General features: G+C 33.3%; 3 protein-coding genes across 7 annotated transcripts in view; 2 read left to right on the plus strand and 1 right to left on the minus strand.

The window, feature by feature from the left end:
* zgc:113337 (uncharacterized protein LOC503741 homolog) overlaps nt 1-5,980 on the plus strand; it is a 35,725-nt gene extending 29,745 nt beyond the window's left edge. For all 3 annotated transcript variants that reach the window (XM_062069040.1, XM_062069041.1, XM_062069039.1), the window contains exons 6-7: nt 3,471-3,572; nt 3,720-5,980. In XM_062069040.1, the coding sequence (XP_061925024.1) occupies nt 3,471-3,572; nt 3,720-3,727 (110 nt within the window). In that variant the 3' untranslated portion in view covers nt 3,728-5,980. The remainder of the gene's footprint in view (nt 1-3,470; nt 3,573-3,719) is intronic.
* Nucleotides 5,981-11,847: 5,867 nt separating this feature from the next.
* The window catches only part of si:ch211-214p13.9 (cell surface glycoprotein CD200 receptor 1), a 14,510-nt gene continuing 4,831 nt past the window's right edge, over nt 11,848-21,526 (minus strand). The window contains exons 3-6 of one of the 2 annotated variants that reach the window (XM_062069047.1): nt 13,626-13,901; nt 13,287-13,386; nt 12,140-12,179; nt 11,848-12,014 (exon numbers count right to left, since the gene is read on the minus strand). In XM_062069047.1, the coding sequence (XP_061925031.1) occupies nt 11,943-12,014; nt 12,140-12,179; nt 13,287-13,386; nt 13,626-13,901 (488 nt within the window). In that variant the 3' untranslated portion in view covers nt 11,848-11,942. Of the gene's footprint in view, nt 12,015-12,139; nt 12,183-13,286; nt 13,387-13,625; nt 13,902-21,526 lie in introns of both variants that reach the window. The other variant, XM_062069046.1, reaches the window with a different exon arrangement.
* The window catches only part of cfap91 (cilia and flagella associated protein 91), a 44,878-nt gene continuing 43,552 nt past the window's right edge, over nt 20,201-21,526 (plus strand). For both annotated transcript variants that reach the window (XM_062069042.1, XM_062069043.1), the window contains exon 1: nt 20,201-20,466. In XM_062069042.1, coding sequence (XP_061925026.1) covers nt 20,355-20,466 — 112 coding nt within the window. In that variant the 5' untranslated portion in view covers nt 20,201-20,354. The remainder of the gene's footprint in view (nt 20,467-21,526) is intronic.

The raw sequence follows: 21,526 nt of genomic DNA on the forward strand, positions 1-21,526 counted from the left end.
ATACTTTTCAAATGTTCTTGTAATCAGACAATATTTTCGGTATATTAGATGGAATTTTTACCTAAAATTCCAAATACTTTTTAAATGTTCTTGTAATCAGACAATATTTTTGGTATATTAGATGGAATTTTTACCCAAAATTCCAAATACTTTTAAATGTTCTTGTAATCAGACAATATTTTCGGAATATTAAATGGTATTTTTACCTAAAATTCCAAATACTTTTCAAATGTTCTTGTAATCAGACAATATTTTTGTGATATTAGATGGAATTTTTACGTAAAATTCTAAATACTTTTCAAATGTTCTTGTTATCAGACAATATTTTTGGTATATTAGATGGAAATTTTACAAAAATTTTGAATACTTTTCGAATGTTTTTGTAATCAGACGATATTTTCGGTATATTAGATGGAATTTTTACCTAAAATTCCAAATACTTTTCAAATGTTCTTGTTATCAGACAATATTTTGGGTACATTACATGGAAATTTTACAAAAATGTTAAATACTTTTCGAATGTTCTTGTAATCAGACAATATTTTCGGTATATTAGATGGAATTTTTACCTAAAATTCCAAATACTTTTCAAATGTTCTTGTAATCAGACAATATTTTCGGTATATTAGATGGAATTTTTACCTAAAATTCTAAATACTTTTCAAATGTTCTTGTAATCAGACAATATTTTCGGTGTATTAGATGGAAATTTTACTAAAATTTCAAATACTTTTCAAATGTTGTTGTAATCAGACAACATTTTCGGGATATTAGATGGAATTTTTACCTAAAATTCCAAATACTTTTCAAATGTTCTTGTAATCAGACAATATTTTTGGTATATTAGATGGAATTTTTACCCAAAATTCCAAATACTTTTAAATGTTCTTGTAATCAGACAATATTTTCGGAATATTAAATGGTATTTTTACCTAAAATTCCAAATACTTTTCAAATGTTCTTGTAATCAGACAATATTTTCGGTATATTAGATTGAAACTTTACTAAAATTCTAATTACTTTTCAAATGTTCTTGTAATCAGACAATATTTTTGGTATATTAGATGGAAATTTTACAAAAATTTTGAATACTTTTCGAATGTTTTTGTAATCAGACGATATTTTCGGTATATTAGATGGAATTTTTACCCAAAATTCCAAATACTTTTAAATGTTCTTGTAATCAGACAATATTTTCGGAATATTAAATGGTATTTTTACCTAAAATTCCAAATACTTTTCAAATGTTCTTGTAATCAGACAATATTTTCGGTATATTAGATTGAAACTTTACTAAAATTTCAAATGGTTTTCAAATGTTCTTGTAATCGGACAATATTTTCGGTATATTAGATGGAATTTTTACCTAAAATTCCAAATACTTTTCAAATGTTCTTGTAATCAGACAATATTTTTGTGATATTAGATGGAATTTTTACGTAAAATTCTAAATACTTTTCAAATGTTCTTGTTATCAGACAATATTTTTGGTATATTAGATGGAAATTTTACAAACATTTTGAATACTTTTCGAATGTTTTTGTAATCAGACGATATTTTCGGTATATTAGATGGAATTTTTACCTAAAATTCCAAATACTTTTCAAATGTTCTTGTTATCAGACAATATTTTGGGTACATTACATGGAAATTTTACAAAAATGTTAAATACTTTTCGAATGTTCTTGTAATCAGACAATATTTTCGGTATATTAGATGGAATTTTTACCTAAAATTCCAAATACTTTTCAAATGTTCTTGTAATCAGACAATATTTTCGGTATATTAGATGGAATTTTTACCTAAAATTCTAAATACTTTTCAAATGTTCTTGTAATCAGACAATATTTTCGGTATATTAGATTGAAACTTTACTAAAATTTCAAATGGTTTTCAAATGTTCTTGTAATCGGACAATATTTTCGGTATATTAGATGGAATTTTTACCTAAAATTCCAAATACTTTTCAAATGTTCTTGTAATCAGACAATATTTTTGTGATATTAGATGGAATTTTTACGTAAAATTCTAAATACTTTTCAAATGTTCTTGTTATCAGACAATATTTTTGGTATATTAGATGGAAATTTTACAAAAATTTTGAATACTTTTCGAATGTTTTTGTAATCAGACGATATTTTCGGTATATTAGATGGAATTTTTACCTAAAATTCCAAATACTTTTCAAATGTTCTTGTTATCAGACAATATTTTGGGTACATTACATGGAAATTTTACAAAAATGTTAAATACTTTTCGAATGTTCTTGTAATCAGACAATATTTTCGGTATATTAGATGGAATTTTTACCTAAAATTCCAAATACTTTTCAAATGTTCTTGTAATCAGACAATATTTTCGGTATATTAGATGGAATTTTTACCTAAAATTCTAAATACTTTTCAAATGTTCTTGTAATCAGACAATATTTTCGGTGTATTAGATGGAAATTTTACTAAAATTTCAAATACTTTTCAAATGTTGTTGTAATCAGACAACATTTTCGGGATATTAGATGGAATTTTTACCTAAAATTCCAAATACTTTTCAAATGTTCTTGTAATCAGACAATATTTTTGGTATATTAGATGGAATTTTTACCCAAAATTCCAAATACTTTTAAATGTTCTTGTAATCAGACAATATTTTCGGAATATTAAATGGTATTTTTACCTAAAATTCCAAATACTTTTCAAATGTTCTTGTAATCAGACAATATTTTCGGTATATTAGATTGAAACTTTACTAAAATTTCAAATGGTTTTCAAATGTTCTTGTAATCGGACAATATTTTCAGTATTTTAGATGGAATTTTTACGCAAAATTCTAAATACTTTTCAAATGTTCTTGTTATCAGACAATATTTTGGGTACATTATATGGAAATTTTACAAAAATGTTAAATACTTATCGAATGTTCTTGTAATCAGACAATGTTTTCGGTATATTAGATGGAATTTTTACCTAAAATTCCAAATACTTTTCAAATGTTCTTGTAATCAGACGATATTTTCGGTATATTAGATGGAATTTTTACCTAAAATTCCAAATACTTTTCAAATGTTCTTGTAATCAGACAATATTTTCGGTGTATTAGATGGAAATTTTACTAAAATTTCAAATACTTTTCAAATGTTCTTGTAATCAGACAACATTTTCGGTATATTAGATGGAATTTTTACCTAAAATTCTAAATACTTTTCAAATGTTCTTGTAATCAGACAATATTTTCGGTGTATTAGATGGAAATTTTACTAAAATTTCAAATACTTTTCAAATGTTCTTGTAATCAGACAACATTTTCGGTATATTAGATGGAATTTTTACCTAAAAGATGAGTGGAGTGAATGAAACCTTTTTTCCCTGATGTAAGGGTCACAAATTCCAAACAACCTTGCAACCTCAGTGACGATGATGCCGCGTGTCAAAGTGACAGACCGCTAACTAGGGTCCATCTTGTTTCTGTCATAGTTGGCACTGCCCTCGCCATCCTCATCTCCGTCACCACCGTAGCGGCGCTGCTGGTGCTGGCACTCTGCTTCTGCCTCTGGAAGTGCTTCCTACGCAAAGAAGGTGCGTTTGATTCCAAGTCTCTGTAATGCAGCACACATAAAGCTGCTGTGTTGTGTGTCTAATATTGTGACCGTAAATCAGAGCACAATTGAAGTTTGTTCTAACCAAGATACTTTGACTCGCTCTTGCTCGTATGTGTTGCTGCAGCTGACTGAAGGTTCCAGTTCGGAGCAGGAACATGTCATCATCACGACGCCTCCACAGGATGGCAATCACGATCCCAAGTAGGAGCAACCACTTTATGACATTCATCTTTGCTCATGTATAACCTTCCAAAGCTAAAGTCACTGAAAACTTAAATAAAAGTTGTGCTTTTATTTGACCTTATTATATTCTCTTTTGGGTACTCTTAAAATTTAAGTGGAGATTTGTAAGCCTTCAGCTCATTTTGATTTCTGGGCAAATTTTTAAAAGGCTTTAAGTTCATCAAATAAATGCAATTTCACTGAATTATTTGACCAAAAATATAAATTATGCCAATATTTCACTTAATTTCATCCTTAAGTATGGTACCTTTTCTATTCCAGAGACACTAGAGGCTCAATAACACAACATGAATTAGCTACTTGTAAAGTACTGTGAAATACTAGTCAAAGATCCTCTATATGTGAGCAGCGCTCTGCTTTCTTTAAAGGACCTGTAAAAGTGCTAGTCGGAGATCCTCGATATGACAGGAGTGCTCTCTTGTTTTAAAGGCTGCAAAAAGTCAAAATACTAGTCAAAGATCCTATACATGACAAGAGTGTTCTGCTTTATTCAGAAGACATGTACAAGCGCTAGTCAAAGATCCTTTATATAACAGGAGTGCTCTATTGTTTTAAAGGACTTTATGCAAATACCCGATTCAAAGATCCTCTATATGAGAGGAGTGCTCTGCTTTCTTTAAAGGACCTGTAAAAGAGCTAGTCAAAGATCCTCTAAATGACAGGGGTTTTACAGGACTTTATGCAAAAACACATACTGAAATATATTTATGCAAAAACACATACTGAAATACTAGTCAAAGATCCTATACATGACAAGAGTGTTCTGCTTTATTCAGAAGACATGTAAAAGCGCTAGTCAAAGATCCTTTATATAGCAGGAGTGTTCTATTATTTTAAAGGACTTTATGCAAATACCCTTTTCAAAGATTCTCTATATGAGAAGAGCGCTCTGCTTTCTTCAAAGGACCTGTAAAAGCGCTAGTCGAAGATCCTCTTTAAGACAAGAGCGCGCTGCTGTTTTTGAGGACCTTTAACAAAACGCTAGTTAAAGATCCTCTATGTGAGAGGACCAGTATGCTGTTTGCTTTAAGACTCACTGCAAAAACGCTGGTCAAAGATCCTTTTTAAGATTGGAGGGTTTTGCTTTTTCAAGGACCTGCAAAAGTGCTAGTCAAAGATTCTTTATGACAGGAGTACTCTGCTGTTTTTAAAGTACCTTCTGCAAAAACATTAGTCAAATATCCTGTACATGAGAGGAGCACTCTGTTGTTTTTAAAGACCTACTGCAAAAGTGCTAGTCAAAGATCCTTTATATGACTGGAGTGCTCTGCTGTTTGCTTTAGGGACCTACAATACAGCCAAAACGCTTGTCATAGAGCCCCTATAAGAAAGAAGTGATTATCTTTTTTTTTTTAAAGGACCTTTAAAAATTGCTGGTCAAAGATTATCTTTAAGAGAGGCACGCTTTGCTGTTTTTTAAGGACCTACTGCAAAAACATTGTCAAAGATTGTCTGTATGTGAAGAGGGCTTTGCTGTTTTAAAGAATTTACCACAAACAAGAGTTTAAGATCCTTTATAAGAAAAGAGTGCTTTACTGTTAAGGACCTGCTGTAAAAACACTAGTCAAAGATCATCTAAATAGGAGAATTGCTCTGCTGTTTTTAAGGACCTTCAGCTAAAAAATTTAGTCAAAGATTCTATAAAATAAGAGGAGCATTCTGCTGTTTTAAGAACCTTCAGCAAAAAAACATTTAGTTTAAGATTCTCTAATTGAGAGGGGGGCTCTGCTGTTTTTAAGGACCTTCAGCAAAAACATTTCGTCAAAGATTGTCTAAATGAGAGGAGCGCTCTGCTGTTTTTGAGGACCATCAGCAAAAACAGTAGTCGAATATTCATTGTATGAAAGGAGTGCTCTTCTATTTTAAGGGACCTGCAAAATTGCTAGTCAAAGATGCTCTATATGACAGGAGCAATGCAAAAAATATACATACCGTATATCAGTAATATGCACTGCCTCTTTAAGACACATTTTCTCTAATAAAGTAAAACCAATATTTTAAGTAACTGCAATCCAAATAGAGAAAAAACAGGACAATGTATTGTTACTGATATTCTCATGAATGCAATGTGTAGAATTATAAAATGTTATATAAATGTTCAAATTTGTTTGAGGTGCTTATGATGATTGTAATCAAAGAAAAATACAAAATAAATTCCATGTAAAAATGCTAAGAGTGGTTGCCAGATGTTTGCCTTCTTTTATGCTGAGCCAGCAGGATGATTGATTATTATGCTTTTTTTACTCACATTGTTGACATTTAAAAAAAAAATTGTATTCCCTCTTCATAACCAACAGCTTTTGCAAGAGACATTTGTTTTTTGTCTTATTTCTTTTGTCAGAGTTACACATTTCAGGGAAAAAAACGCATTTGTTAAAAACAAAAAACGGCAATAAAATAAAAATAGAAAATTCCCACGGAAATTTTGATGTGCCTGCTATCCGTGCCCTGGACCTCTGGTCGGGGGTCGCTGAAAGCCGCATACTCATAAGATGGCGCAGAGTGTCCGAATCTGTGAGTTGTAGGTGTAAGCGTACAAAATGAGCTAAAGAGCTGGCTTAAACGTTAGCATGCTGAAATTAGCATGCTATTATGAGAGGTTGGTATACTTCCAAAATGGCGCCAAGTATCAAAAATCCTAATTTTTGGGTTTAAACACACTAAATTAGCTAAAAAGCCACCAAAAATGTTAGCATAACGTTAGCAGACTTCCAACAATGGCGCCAAGTATAAAAAAGTATGATTTTTAGATTAAAACATAGAACAAGTTTGTAAAAAGCAACCCTAAAACGTTAGCATGCGAAAATTAGCATGCTATAAAAAAAAGTTAGCTTACTTCCAAGATGGCACCAAGAATAAAAAAATCATGATTTTTAGCATACTAACATTAGCATGCTAACACTTAGCATGTGTCACATACCAAGTTATATAACTCTGGGGTAAAAAGTTGCAAAATGAGCTGAAAAAGTTAGCATTCCAAAGTTTGCATGATAGCATCTTAAAGTTAGCATGCTAAGAGTTAGCAGATGTCACATACCAAGTTATATGACTCTAAGGTGTGTGGCTGTAGAATTGGAGAAAAAAGTGTAAAATTAGGCTGAAAAAGTAAACATGCCAATGTTAAGCATGCTAGCATGTTAACACATGTCACATACCAAGTTGTATGGCTCTAGGTTAAACGGTTGTAAAATTAGGGCAAAAAGTTAGCATGCTAATGTTAACATTTTAGCATGCAAACGCTAGAATGCTAACAGTTAGCATGGTCACGTACCAAGTTATATGACTCTAAGGTGTATGGCTGCGGAATTAGAGAAAAAAAGTGTAAAATTTCCCGAAAAAGTTAGCATGCTAATGTTAGCATGCTAACGTTATAATGCTAGCACATGACTGGGTAAGAAGAAGTACCAAAATGCACCATCTGTAGGTGTAAACATAGAGACTAGCAAAAAAGCTAGTGTAAAACATTAGCATGCTAATATAAGAAACGAGCAAATTTTTTTACCATGCTAACATTCTTACGCGTGTGCTAACAGGTAACGTTAGCACACTTAGTCGAAAGCACAGAGTCGAAAAGTCCATGATTGATTAGGTTTAAGCATACAAAGTTAGCTAAACAGGTAACATACAATGTTAGCATGCTAACGTTCTCATATTGGAAAAAATATGATTTTTCTGCTGGGGGTGGCCCTGCTGTCTGTCTATGTTGTGTGCCCATGCCCATTGGACTTTTAGTTACGCCACTGTACAGATACCAGACTCAGACACCTGAGGGGAGGGGCTGTCGTGACTTCAAAGGACTTCATGTAATTGGATGCACCTGCCAGTAGTACACAATGACAGCCTTCTCTGTCATTTGTTGAAAAACTTCATGACGAACAAAGTCTCATTGTGGCCAAACGCTTCGAGATATTGACTTTTTGAACACACGCTGAGCGCCTCAAGGCTTTGGGGAACGTGCTGGTGTTCTTAGATTTCCAACAAGTGGGAAAATGGCCAAGTTTGAGCGAGTTAGAAAATGTGAATTTTTGTGTTTTTTTTGAGAGCCGACATTTAACATTTGAGTCAATTAGAGATTTTGCTGACTTTTTTTGGCTGAGGGCCAACAGAAGCGATATGGGATACATGACATCCATAAAAGTGACATTTTCTGAGAGAGGACACGTGTCTCTACGTTTTCACCAAAACACATGATGCTGGGATAAAAGATGTTGCCTTGACGACAGAATGTTTGCACAAATAAAGCACGTTTCCCCGCCCTCTCACCCTAGTCTAGGAAGCTAGAGTGCACCATTGACTTTAGTGGGGAAAATCTACAATTTCTGGCGGCGCTCGCCTCCTTCCGATGGCCATCCAGCCACAATTTTTTACATTGGATGTAAAAACTTTTAAGCCAGGGTTAAAGTTGACAAGTGTGTGAACAAAACGAGATATTAAGCACTGAGCTATGTGAAAGAACGGCTAAACTACATGAGGAGGTAACCTTGGTTTTTTTTGCGTTTTTCTCAGCACAATCCTCCATTAAAGGGGTATGTACCAATTAATATGTCCGTTTTTTATTTTTATTTTTAGACATGAATAGTGTCTAGGGACCTTTCCGATGGTATAAGACAGGGGTGTCCAAACTTTTTCCACTGAGGGCCGCACACTGAAAAATCAAAGCAAGCGGGGGCCATTTTGATATTTTTTATTTTAACAACCAATATGTATAAAAAAGATACATTTAGGCCTCCACTCAGACTTGATCACGGGGACCCCAAAAGGTTTTGGTCAAAAAAAATATTTCAAATGTGTCATTATTTAGTAGTAGTATTATTATTATTATTATTATTATTATTATTATTCAAGGTTTAAATCTCTAGATCAACATTAGGTCTATCTGTCAATATAACGCTTTTAAAGATTTAAGTTGTATGCCATTTTTGTCAAGGAAAACCGTGTTTTTTTATGGAAAAAAACACAAAATATGCAATATTTTCCCCCAATAACATTTTAAAGTGGAATATTTGAGATTATATAATAATTGGAGTCTTAAAAAGGTCAATAACTCATAACAACATTGATTTTAATTCATTATTTTTTTGAGCAATGACACTTAAAAAAAAAAAAGTCCCACTAAAATTATTGGGGATCCAAAAGGGTACTGCTCAGTAAAGTTTAAAAAAATAAATCCAACATTTTTTTAACTTTTACCACAATAGTCTCAAGATCAACTTCAGATCTATCCGTCAATTATAAGTTTTATTGTTGTTTATGTTTTTTGTTTGTTCGGTAGGCCTTTCTTTAAAAAACTTTTGTTTTTTAAATGGCAACCAAAAAATATGCAACATTTTCCCCCCAAAATATCTCAAAGTGGATTATTTAATGTGAAGTAAATGGAGCCTTGAATAGGTCAATAATTATTAATGACATTGATTTTGATTCATTATTATTTTTTAAAGAAAGAAACAGCCTGCATGGCAGCTTTGTGTTATTAGAGTAAATAATGTAACATTTTCTTGTTACATTTCACCTGTTTGCTCTTCTATACCACTTTTTATGTTTTTTATATTTTTTTCATCGTATTTTAAGAATGTGCCGTGGGGCCGTTAAAAAATTACCTGCGGGCCGAAAATGGCCCCGGGGCCGCACTTTGGACACCACTGGTATAAGATATGTAGGGGTTTGTTGGCCGATTCGTCTTTAATTAATCGCGGCAGAATACGATGGAAGAGGAAGAAGAAAAATAAAGATTAAGTCCAAAGAATATTAATATGGGCCGCTTGCATTGCAGGAGGCCCATAATAAAATGAAACAATGAAACAGGAGTAAGTTACAGTGATTTTTTACAGTGCATTGTTATATAAAAAAAATTGTATTTTAAAATCAGATGCAATACAAGTTGTCAGTGGCGATTAAGTTAAGTTAGGTTTAAGTTTATTAGGGGTGTAACGTTACACCATAATCATGGTTTGGTAGGAAGGCCAGGAGACTTTAATAAACAAAGCAGAGTTTTCAAGCTCTAGCTTCTCCTTGGCACGATGGTTTATGTAGTAGAAGTGTGACTATATTGTCATGTGGTTACACTTCCCGTCCATCACTTTATGTGGTTCATGTTGCAACGCAGTGAGTACACCTTTGTTACGTGCTGGAAAATCTGATTCCAAATCAAATTTAGGGTTCAGGTTGGGGTCAGGTTTCGGGTTGCTGTTGGTTCTGCATGCCTTCAGCTGTGACTCAGCCCTAAGACCACTTCCACTTCCTTCCATATCTAACACAAACTACATCGTCCTGACATGTGCAGTGTTATTTTATCTATGAAACGCTTCGCCTTCAGTTACTGATGTTAATGTGATCCTGATGTGTTTCCATTTACTTTCTTTGTCTCCACTATTCTTTTGTAATGAGGAAAAAACAAAAGATTAAAACAATCCGGGGGCTTATAATTGGTTCATGTTGTGTATCCCTGCAGCTAATGAGATCTGACATAGAAATATCTACTTTATTTCTGTGTACAAATGTGTTTTCTGACAACAGCACCCTCTGGTGTAAAGCATAGTATGTGACTTCATTGGTAATATTTGGCCAAGACCAGCAATAGACATGTGTCTATCTATGTACTGTATCTGTATGTGTATGCTGAGTCATACATATATACATACATACATACATACACACAAATATATATGCATGTATGTTTATATATATATATATATATATATATATATATATATATATATATATATATATATATATATATATATATATATATATATATATATATATATATATATATATATATATATATATATATATACTGTACACGCATACATACATACAATACACTACATACATACACTTGTAAAGAACATAATGTCATGGCTGTCTTGAGTTTCCAATAAGTTCTACAACTGTTATTTTTGTGTGATAGAGTGATTGGAGCACATACTTGTTGGTCACAAAAAACATTCATGAAGTTTGGTTCTCTTATGAATTTATTATGAAAATGTGACCAAATCTGCTGGGTCAAAAGTATACATACAGCAATGTTAATATTTGGTTACATGTCCCTTGGCAAGTTTCACTGCAATAAGGCGCTTCATCATACCTAGACGTTTTCAGCCGGAAGTTTCCCGGGAAATTTAAAATTGCACTTTATAAGTTAGCCCGGCCGTATTGGCATGTGTTGCAATGTTAAGATTTCATCATTGATATATAAACTATCAGACTGCGTGGTTGGTAGTAGTGGCTTTCAGTAGGCCTTTAAGGTACCACAGTTATGTGCTATGAGATGCAAAAGTGAAACTTAAACATAACTTTGTCTGATGTTGCCAAAAATAGATGCATCATGTTTTTACCATTTCACCTCATTTTGCGAGGGGGTGAACATGTTACATGTTCCTAATTTGAATCAAACCACCTTATTATTGACAGCAAAATGGATTTCATCTGAACTTTTATGACGGGCCGGTCCTAAACACAAGGCATCCACTCGCAGATTGCTAACTGTCTGTTAGTATTTTTAGCATTTCCATTTTGTAAGCTTAGGTTACAAAAAGTGAAAAAAAGGCAAAGGCCACAATGGAAAATGACAATAATCTGTTTTCACACTTGCACGCATGCTTTTGTAAAGCCCTTAATGCGCATTGTGGTTAAAACAAAGTGTGTTTTCATTGAAAAATGACGATGTTTCTTGAGAAAGACACTTGTCTCCAAAACAGGAAATGCATGTGATATTAGAGCATGACACGTTTGGTGGTAAAAAATAAAAAAATAAAAAATCATGGCTGGTGATCAGTTTGTAGTTCTTATTCAATCAGTTGTGTCATTACCAATAACTAAAAATAGTTTAATAAGAGATTTCTACTAAGTTAGTATCTTGTTTCTCTTTACACTTTCAAGGTTTTAGTGTTCTCAACCTGACCAATCAGAATGGACATGGTACACTTTCTTTCAGCTCATATATATATATATATATATATATATATATATATATATATATATATATATATATATATATATATATATATATATATATATATATATATATGGTATGTACTGTATAGTGTGTCTTTGTATGTATATACTGTATATATGTAGCACAAGAAGTCATTGAGTCCCGCTGTGTTCAATAGTTATAGATTGAGTTGACACGTTGTACATAACTGGCGTAAGGTTCTATTTCCTCTACATCTTCCATCTAAAAAAAAAAAAAAAAAAAGAAGAGAGAGAGACAGACAAAATGTGTCAGTGACTAAACCTAAAAGTGAGCAACCTCAAGTGATCACCTCAAAGATAAAGAAACAAAACAAACAAACCACATACCGGCTGAGTTTTCTTAGTCGAGCAGTCGCCAGGCAAACCCCTTCTGGGAAAGGAAAATAATAATCTTAAATTATTGTGACAGTATCAAATTAAATAAAGAAATGTAATTAAAATAGGTAAATTAGATCAAATGTATTTCAAAACAATAAATAAAGAAGTGATAAAACTGAAATAAAAAACAAATAAATAGAATAATTACATTACATTACACTTTTTTGCAAAAAAAAATTTAGATACAAAAAATAGAAATCTACACTGTAAACCCGAATGCTCAAAATAATTAATTAGAATAAATAGTGTAAACTTAAACAGTTGTTAAAAGTCGTACTTACTTAAAAATGTTGAGTGTGAGTAACATTTTCCTTCTTTTTAAGTTGATTAAACTTGTTATTTTTAATTAATATTAACTTGTTTGCAGATTATGTAACTGCTACTTAAAATCATTAAATGACAGCGACTTAAAACCCAGTAGATTAAACATAATGTTGTCTTATTTTGAAAGAACAAATCATTAAATCGAATCAAGAATAAATTAAGAATTAATCAATCGCATTATAGATTTGTATTGTTATTATACTCTGTGTGTGTAAGTATATATAAATCATTACATGCACGCGCGCGCGCACACACACACACACACACAGAGGAAGTGCTTTTATTTTGTAGCATTTGCGCCGTGCACTTCCTCTTAAGGCAGCAGACACGAGGAGGAACATTTTGGAGTTTGCTAAGTTTTATTCAATTATAATTTAAAACTACATTCGACATAAACTCCAAATATTTACGATCTGATATACTCAAATATTTGAGTTTATTAACTCCAAAAATATGTGGCAACTGATTGCCTCACTTTTTTTGAGTTCTGCTTACTTATTCGGGTTTACAGTGTAAAAACGAAATTAAATGAAGAATTTAAAAAATAAATGGGTATATAACACCAACTTCAGTTAAATGTTAAAATAAAAACAAAAAACGACATTAATTCCACTTAACTAAGATTAAAGTAATTAAACAAATACAAGTTAAATAAATGTGAAATAGCACCAAATTAAATAGGATAAATAATATATAATAAAAATAGATTCCATTTAAAAAAGAGAAAAAAATTAAATGAAACCAAAAAAAAAGAATTATACAGAATCCTCACCTCAGTATGATTTGTTTCTTGTGTGCAAAGACTAAGACGGCGGCCAGAACTATTAAGACTGTCCCAACTATGAGGATGAACATCACATTATAAGGCAGACCTAGGAATTAAAATATAGCAGTTGAAATGATAGGAATGCATATGACAAATACAAAGGATGTAAAGTCATACAGGAGTAATCAGCATTTCTTGGAAACATGTTTACAGTATACTGCATACAATATATTTTTAATTGCTTTTGCTGTGAATTAAATGCAGGAAGCAGGAGCTTTTAATGCCCCTTAGCATCTTTGTTCGGACACAAAGCAACAATGAAAGGAGTGAGAAAAGTTTGCAGACCTTTTGGGTGCTTTGGTAGCAACGTTTTCTTTGACTGCCAGAACGGATGGCTGATGATGCAGGTCACATTTTCCACATTCTCCACGCCCTCTGGGAACTCCAGGTGACTTTCCACTGAGAAGAAGCCATCAAAACTCTGCTGCTTCTCCACGGATGAGAGGTTCCCAGCGTGGCTCCATGTTATCTTGGCGGCCGGCTTTCCCCCCTCCGCTTTACACACAGCCGCCATTGTGTTGTCAGCACGCCACTCCAACCAGGAGGACATTCTAGGAGGAACTAAAGCAGTAACAAGAGGTACATCATAAGTCATCATTTTACAAGAAGAGAGCATTTGCAACGCTATGACAAAAAAAAAGGGAATTTTGTTAGGTTCAACTTGTAATTTTATTAGAAAAAAGTCATAATCGTAGATGATTTAATTGATCTCAATCTGTAATAATATGAGAAAAGAGGCAGATATTTAAAAAAAAAATTGTCAAAACATGAAAAACAATGTTTTAATGTTACGAGAATACATTTGGAATTGTATTAGAATTAAGACATAACATGGCATACAATAATATTTTAATGTTACAAGAAAAAATGAGAAGTTATAAGTTTTCCAATGGTTTTTTGCAATGTAACAAAAGAAAATTGCACGTTAGAAGAAAATGGTAGACATTTTTACCACAATAAATGTCTATTATGAGGGGGGAAAAGGAATAATTTTGAAAATTCTGTATATGAGAGGAGGAATAATATAATATGAAAATACAATTTATGACAACAAACATTTTGCGAGAAAAAAGACATAATATGATGTGATAGAAATATTTTATTGCAAAATTTAACTGAACTAAAAACGACACGTTAGAAGATAATAGTAGTAATTTTTACCACAATAAATGTCTATTATGAGGGGAAAAAAGGAAGAATTTAGAAAATTCTGAAAGTATTGTATATGAGAGGAGGAATAATCAATTTTCTACCGCTTGTCCCTTTTGGGGTTGCGGAGGGTGCTAGGGCCTATCTCAGCTGCATTCGGGCGGAAGGCGGGGTACACCCTGGACAAGTCGCCACCTCATCACAGGGCCGAGGAATAATAATATAATATGAAAATACAATTTATGACAACAAACATTTTGCGAGAAAAAAGACATAATATGATGTGATAGAAATATTTTATTACAAAATTTAACTGAACTAAAAACGACACGTTAGAAGATAATAGTAGTCATTTTTACCACAATAAATGTCTATTATGAGGGGAAAAAAGGAAGAATTTAGAAAATTCTGAAAGTATTGTATATGAGAGGAGGAATAATCAATTTTCTACCGCTTGTCCCTTTTGGGGTTGCGGAGGGTGCTAGGGCCTATCTCAGCTGCATTCGGGCGGAAGGCGGGGTACACCCTGGACAAGTCGCCACCTCATCACAGGGCCGAGGAATAATAATATAATATGAAAATACAATTTATGACAACAAACATTTTGCGAGAAAAAAGACATAATATGATGTGATAGAAATATTTTATTACAAAATTTAACTGAACTAAAAACGACACGTTAGAAGATAATAGTAGTCATTTTTACCACAATAAATGTCTATTATGAGGGGAAAAAAGGAAGAATTTAGAAAATTCTGAAAGTATTGTATATGAGAGGAGGAATAATCAATTTTCTACCGCTTGTCCCTTTTGGGGTTGCGGAGGGTGCTAGGGCCTATCTCAGCTGCATTCGGGCGGAAGGCGGGGTACACCCTGGACAAGTCGCCACCTCATCACAGGGCCGAGGAATAATAATATAATATGAAAATACAATTTATGACAACAAACATTTTGCGAGAAAAAAGACATAATATGATGTGATAGAAATATTTTATTACAAAATTTAACTGAACTAAAAACGACACGTTAGAAGATAATAGTAGTCATTTTTACCACAATAAATGTCTATTATGAGGGGAAAAAAGGAAGAATTTAGAAAATTCTGAAAGTATTGTACATGAGAGGAGGAATAATAAATTTTCTACCGCTTGTCCCTTTTGGGGTTGCGGAGGGTGCTAGGGCTTATCTCAGCTGCATTCGGGCGGAAGGCGGGCTACAACCTGGACAAGTCGCCACCTCATCACAGGGCCGAGGAATAATAATATAATATGAAAATACAATTTATGACAACAAACATTTTGCGAGAAAAAAGACATAATATGATGTGATAGAAATATTTTATTGCAAAATTTAACTGAACTAAAAACGACACGTTAGAAGATAATAGTAGTCATTTTTACCACAATAAATGTCTATTATGAGGGGAAAAAAGGAAGAATTTAGAAAATTCTGAAAGTATTGTATGTGAGAGGAAGAATAATCAATTTTCTACCGCTTGTCCCTTTTGGGGTTGCGGAGGGTGCTAGGGCCTATCTCAGCTGCATTCGGGCGGAAGGCGGGGTACACCCTGGACAAGTCGCCACCTCATCACAGGGCCGAGGAATAATAATATAATATGAAAATACAATTTATGACAACAAACATTTTGAGAGAAAAAAGACATAATATGATGTGATAGAAATATTTTATTGCAAAATTTAACTGAACTAAAAACGACACGTTAGAAGATAATAGTAGTCATTTTTACCACAATAAATGTCTATTATGAGGGGAAAAAAGGAAGAATTTAGAAAATTCTGAAAGTATTGTATATGAGAGGAGGAATAATCAATTTTCTACCGCTTGTCCCTTTTGGGGTTGCGGAGGGTGCTAGGGCCTATCTCAGCTGCATTCGGGCGGAAGGCGGGGTACACCCTGGACAAGTCGCCACCTCATCACAGGGCCGAGGAATAATAATATAATATGAAAATACAATTTATGACAACAAACATTTTGAGAGAAAAAAGACCTAATATGATGTGATAGAAATATTTTATTACAAAATTTAACTGAACTAAAAACGACACGTTAGAAGATAATAGTAGTCATTTTTACCACAATAAATGTCTATTATGAGGGGAAAAAAGGAAGAATTTAGAAAATTCTGAAAGTATTGTATATGAGAGGAGGAATAATCAATTTTCTACCGCTTGTCCCTTTTGGGGTTGCGGAGGGTGCTAGGGCCTATCTCAGCTGCATTCGGGCGGAAGGCGGGGTACACCCTGGACAAGTCGCCACCTCATCACAGGGCCGAGGAATAATAATATAATATGAAAATACAATTTATGACAACAAACATTTTGAGAGAAAAAAGACCTAATATGATGTGATAGAAATATTTTATTACAAAATTTAACTGAACTAAAAACGACACGTTAGAAGATAATAGTAGTCATTTTTACCACAATAAATGTCTATTATGAGGGGAAAAAAAGGAAGAATTTAGAAAATTCTGAAAGTATTGTATGTGAGAGGAGGAATAATCAATTTTCTACCGCTTGTCCCTTTTGGGGTTGCGGAGGGTGCTAGGGCCTATCTCAGCTGCTTTCGGGCGGAAGGCGGGGTACACCCTGGACAAGTCGCCACCTCATCACAGGGCCGAGGAATAATAATATAATATGAAAATACAATTTATGACAACAAACATTTTGAGAGAAAAAAGACCTAATATGTTGTGATAGAAATATTTTGTTGCATGGAAAAAAGGGCTAATTTAGCCTGGAAAAAAGGGAAGATTTTACCAGAACTTGCAATATTCCGACGAGAAACACATTTTATATTTAGAATTTTACTAAATTAATCTTGTAATTTTACCATAAAAAAAGTCAAATTAGAAATTGTTAAAATTATGACAAAACATTTCTATTTTCAGGAAGAAATTGGGTATTTTGTGACAATAAATGTGTATGTTAGGGAGAATCGAGTTAAAACTTGCAAAAACAAACTACTAATAGAAAAACAAGCTAGTAAGTACTGTTATGACATTTAAGTTTTGAGAGCGCAAATACATGACATAAATAAAAAAAGAAAGTAACAAAAAAAGACTAATCTTACGACAAAAAATGGCTAATTTTAAGTAAAATCCGAATAAGCCAAGTAAAAAACTTGCAATGTTGCAAGAACAAAGTGTGAATTTAGCACAAAAAAAACAAAACTTGTAATTTTACTAATGCTCTCAAATTACACTTTTTTTTAATTTTTCACATTTTGATTTACCATAGGTTTTATAACTCGCTTGCATAATTTGAATTAACTTAAGAAAATAACCTAATATTTGTAGACAAATGCAAATGTATTGTAAGAATGTCATCCAGGAACATTTTAAAGTTTTTTCTTGAATGAATGTTGTTAATTTGCACAAACCTTGGTAACTGCTTTATCTAAAGTCTTTTTTAGGCTGTATTTTGGAGTGAAATTTGCTGGCAAACACACCAGTCGGAGCCTCTGGTACTGACGTATGTATTGATCAGTGACCATATGGCGGTAAGGTTAAAGACCATGTAGGGTCAAAATAAATGGCATGATTAATCTAAGTGTGTTCATAATTAATGCGATAATTTTTTGTGATTAATCACATGAGTTAACTGGTTATTTCTGATAGCCCTAAATATTACAAAAACAAACCCATTAAAACTGTACATTTGTAATACTACCCAGAACATTTTGTAAGAATTAAGTTGTAATATGTAATATTTCCAGAAAAAAAATTATATTTATGCAAACCGACATACAAAGAATTTTGCAAAAGTGTAAAAGGGGTCATGGTATGATTGTTTTTCTCTACATTTCAAACACTTCCTTGTGGTCTACATAACATGTAACACTGTTTCTTTATTCAAAATGTTGCATAGATTATGTTTTACAGACAGTTTTCAGGATGCGCCGTCTTGTGGGGCTTATTTACGTGCTTCCACTTCGACTGTGTTCTCCCCACCATCTTTGTTGTGGTTTTTAGCGCTTCCATAACGATTCTACTGACTAAGATCGAGCAATATGCTACTTTGTATTAGAAATGGCAACAGCAGAGGATACATGTGCATGTATGAGCCAGTCTGCCTCTCAACAAGATAATCGAGAAAAAGAAGGAAATTATTGACTACGACGACGGACTTATTCAAGATTATGTTTTACAGACTAATTTCAGGATACGCCATCTTGTGGGGTTTATTTACATGCTTCCACTTCGACTGTGTTCTCCCCGCCACAAGTGGAGCAAATTCCAAACGGCTTGTTTGGAGGAAGTCTGAAAAAAGGCAAGATTATTTTATAATTATCTCTGAACGCCTCCATGGTTTGATTTAACATTTTCAGGCCCTCTGCAGATTCCAAATACACAACAGTTGTGAGAAAATGTTGGTTTTGCATAAAAGGTCCCGTTCTAGTCGTAATATCACGCGAAAAAAACGTTACAGATTACAGTTGTGATTTTACATGAAATAAAAGAAACATTTTTAAATATTTTGAGGGCACATTTCTATTGTAGCTTATAAGAACAAGGGGGAAGTTAGATGAATGCATTTTTAATTTTGCACGAAAATCCCATAATGTTACAAGACATTTTTTTTTACAATAAATTAGTAGAAGAATTAAATCTGAATTTTTGTTATATTATTGCATGAGTAAATATATAAAGTTAGGAGAATTTAGGAGAAAAAGTGTGACTATTTAATAAAGTAACAGTGGTTCTTTATTCAAGATGATGTTTTACAGATGAATTTCAGGATGCGCCGTCTTGTGGGGCTTATTTACATGCTTCCATTTTGACTGTGTTCTCCCAGCCATCTTTGTTGTACTTTTTAGCACTTCCATAACGAGTCTACTGACTGATTAAGATCAAGCAATATGCTACTTTGTGTTAGTGTTCTGCCCTCACTATAAGTGTTGAGGTTATACAGCTTGGCAGACAGCTAACAAACAATCCAAGACGTCTAATAAAGTTCCAAACAGATTCATCCATTTAGGCTCTTTATTGTTATAAATAAATAAATGATATACTTGTATAGCGCTTTTCTACCTGACAGTATTTCCACATTTACCCATTCACACACACACTGATGGCGGGAGCTGTCATGCAAGGCTCTAACCAGCAGCGGCAAAGGGTGAAGTGTCTTGCCCAAGGACACAACGGACGTGACTAGGAAGGTAGAAGGTGGGGATTGAACCCCAGTAACCAGCAACACTCCGATTGCTGGCACAGCCACTCTACCAACTTCGCCACGCCGTCCCGTCGTATTGTTGTTGATCTTGCTTTGTTTTTTCCTATCTTTGCTTTTGTCTTGCACTGGACTTTTATTTTGTAAAAAGACTTATCTTTTCCAAGGCTTGTAAGAGCTAACACAACTTGTCTACTTCTCAATCGTCTCATGAACTGAACTGACCTCGTCAACCCGGAAGTGCCCAAACAAATGAAGCGTAGTATTTTCCTATCGCCACAAGGTGTCAGTAAGAGTCTACAATCAAATGGGCATAACAGTTAAAAATGGCAACAGCAGAGGATACATGTGCATGTACGAGCCAGTCTGCCCCTTAACAAGATAATCGAGAAAAAGAAGAAAATTATTGACTACGACGACGGACTTTAATGGCGGATTCACGCAAATCTCCTCGGGTACCATACAAGGAGATATCCGCCAATGGGAAACACGTCACAAGTGGAGCAAATTCCAAACTGCTTGTGGAGTTAAAAACTCAGAAGTGTCAGTCAAGAGTCAATCAATGCCCTACATGGTGGGAAACTACATGTTCGAAACCATTGGTTAACTACAATTCCCAGAATGCCAAGGGAAAATGGCTGCAAAATTACTGATTGAAGGCACCTGAAAAGGAATGGAGGTTCAGTCAGACTCATTCACAAAACAAGCTGCATGCAAGGAAGAACGGCAAGCAGCCACAACCGCAAGATCTACTCTCCAAGTTTCTCCAAACACACCAATGGTCGGTGAGTATGCTTGTTCATTTGATGGCGATCGAAATGCTTACTTTGATATGGTTAGCTTGTACCTGCAAGCTTCTTGATTTGCTTACTCAACTATCTTAATTTGTTTGTTTGAACTGCTGGGTTGAAGTTGAGCCACTGCATTTCAGTGTGAGCATTGATTGCATACTGGGTTTGACCAGTTAAAAGCAAGTTGTTTAAAGTTAAAATGGTTAAAGGTAAAGGATGGTTAAAGGTAAAGGATGAATTCATGTTTTTTTAACTCTTGCTAAAAGTTAAGCTTGAATTTAGAATGTTTAAAAGACTTTGAGAAAAGAGACTATCTACAAGCTCGTAGCCATTCTTGTAGTTTATTTATTCCCTTTAATTACTCTAATTTGTTGAATGGATTTAGGTTCAGTTCATTTAACCTGCTTGTTCCATTCAATTGATTTAAGTTCATTCTTTAATTCATTTGAAATGGTTAATTAATTCGCTAGTTCATTTACATGCATTTAATTTAAAATGTCTATTCATTTTGACAAGCATTGTTTGTCATCATGATTTAAAAGTTTAGAAACATTAGGTTTAAACACCAAATATACAACAATTCTTTTCAACTAAAGAGGAGAAATATAACCGAGGAAAATCTAATTTCAAACATTTGTATGCATGTACAACACTTAGAACCTTTTAGCATTTCTGTATGTGGAATTAAATTATGGAATGTTTAAAGAAGTTAAACATTGTACTGATATGATCCAGTTTAAGAGGTTGTTTAAATTAATAGTGCTTACAAAGTACAAAGAAAAACTATGAGAAATACTTTCAACCTTATTAAAAATAAGATATACTTCATCTCAGTATGTTTATAATGACTGACTTAATGAATTACATATTACGAAACTGTTGTAGTACTCATTCACGGGTGTCATTTTACTATAAAAAGGTCAGTAAATGAATGTATATATTTGTAAACGCTCTGAAGTGGGAAAGGGGTAGTATTAAATAAGCTTTGCTTCTTCCTACTCCTTTTCGGACATGATGTAAACAGAAATTATATAAAATTGTGTGATGTATTATG

This window comes from Entelurus aequoreus, linkage group LG14, assembly GCF_033978785.1.
Source record: "Entelurus aequoreus isolate RoL-2023_Sb linkage group LG14, RoL_Eaeq_v1.1, whole genome shotgun sequence".
Lineage (NCBI taxonomy): Eukaryota > Metazoa > Chordata > Actinopteri > Syngnathiformes > Syngnathidae > Entelurus > Entelurus aequoreus.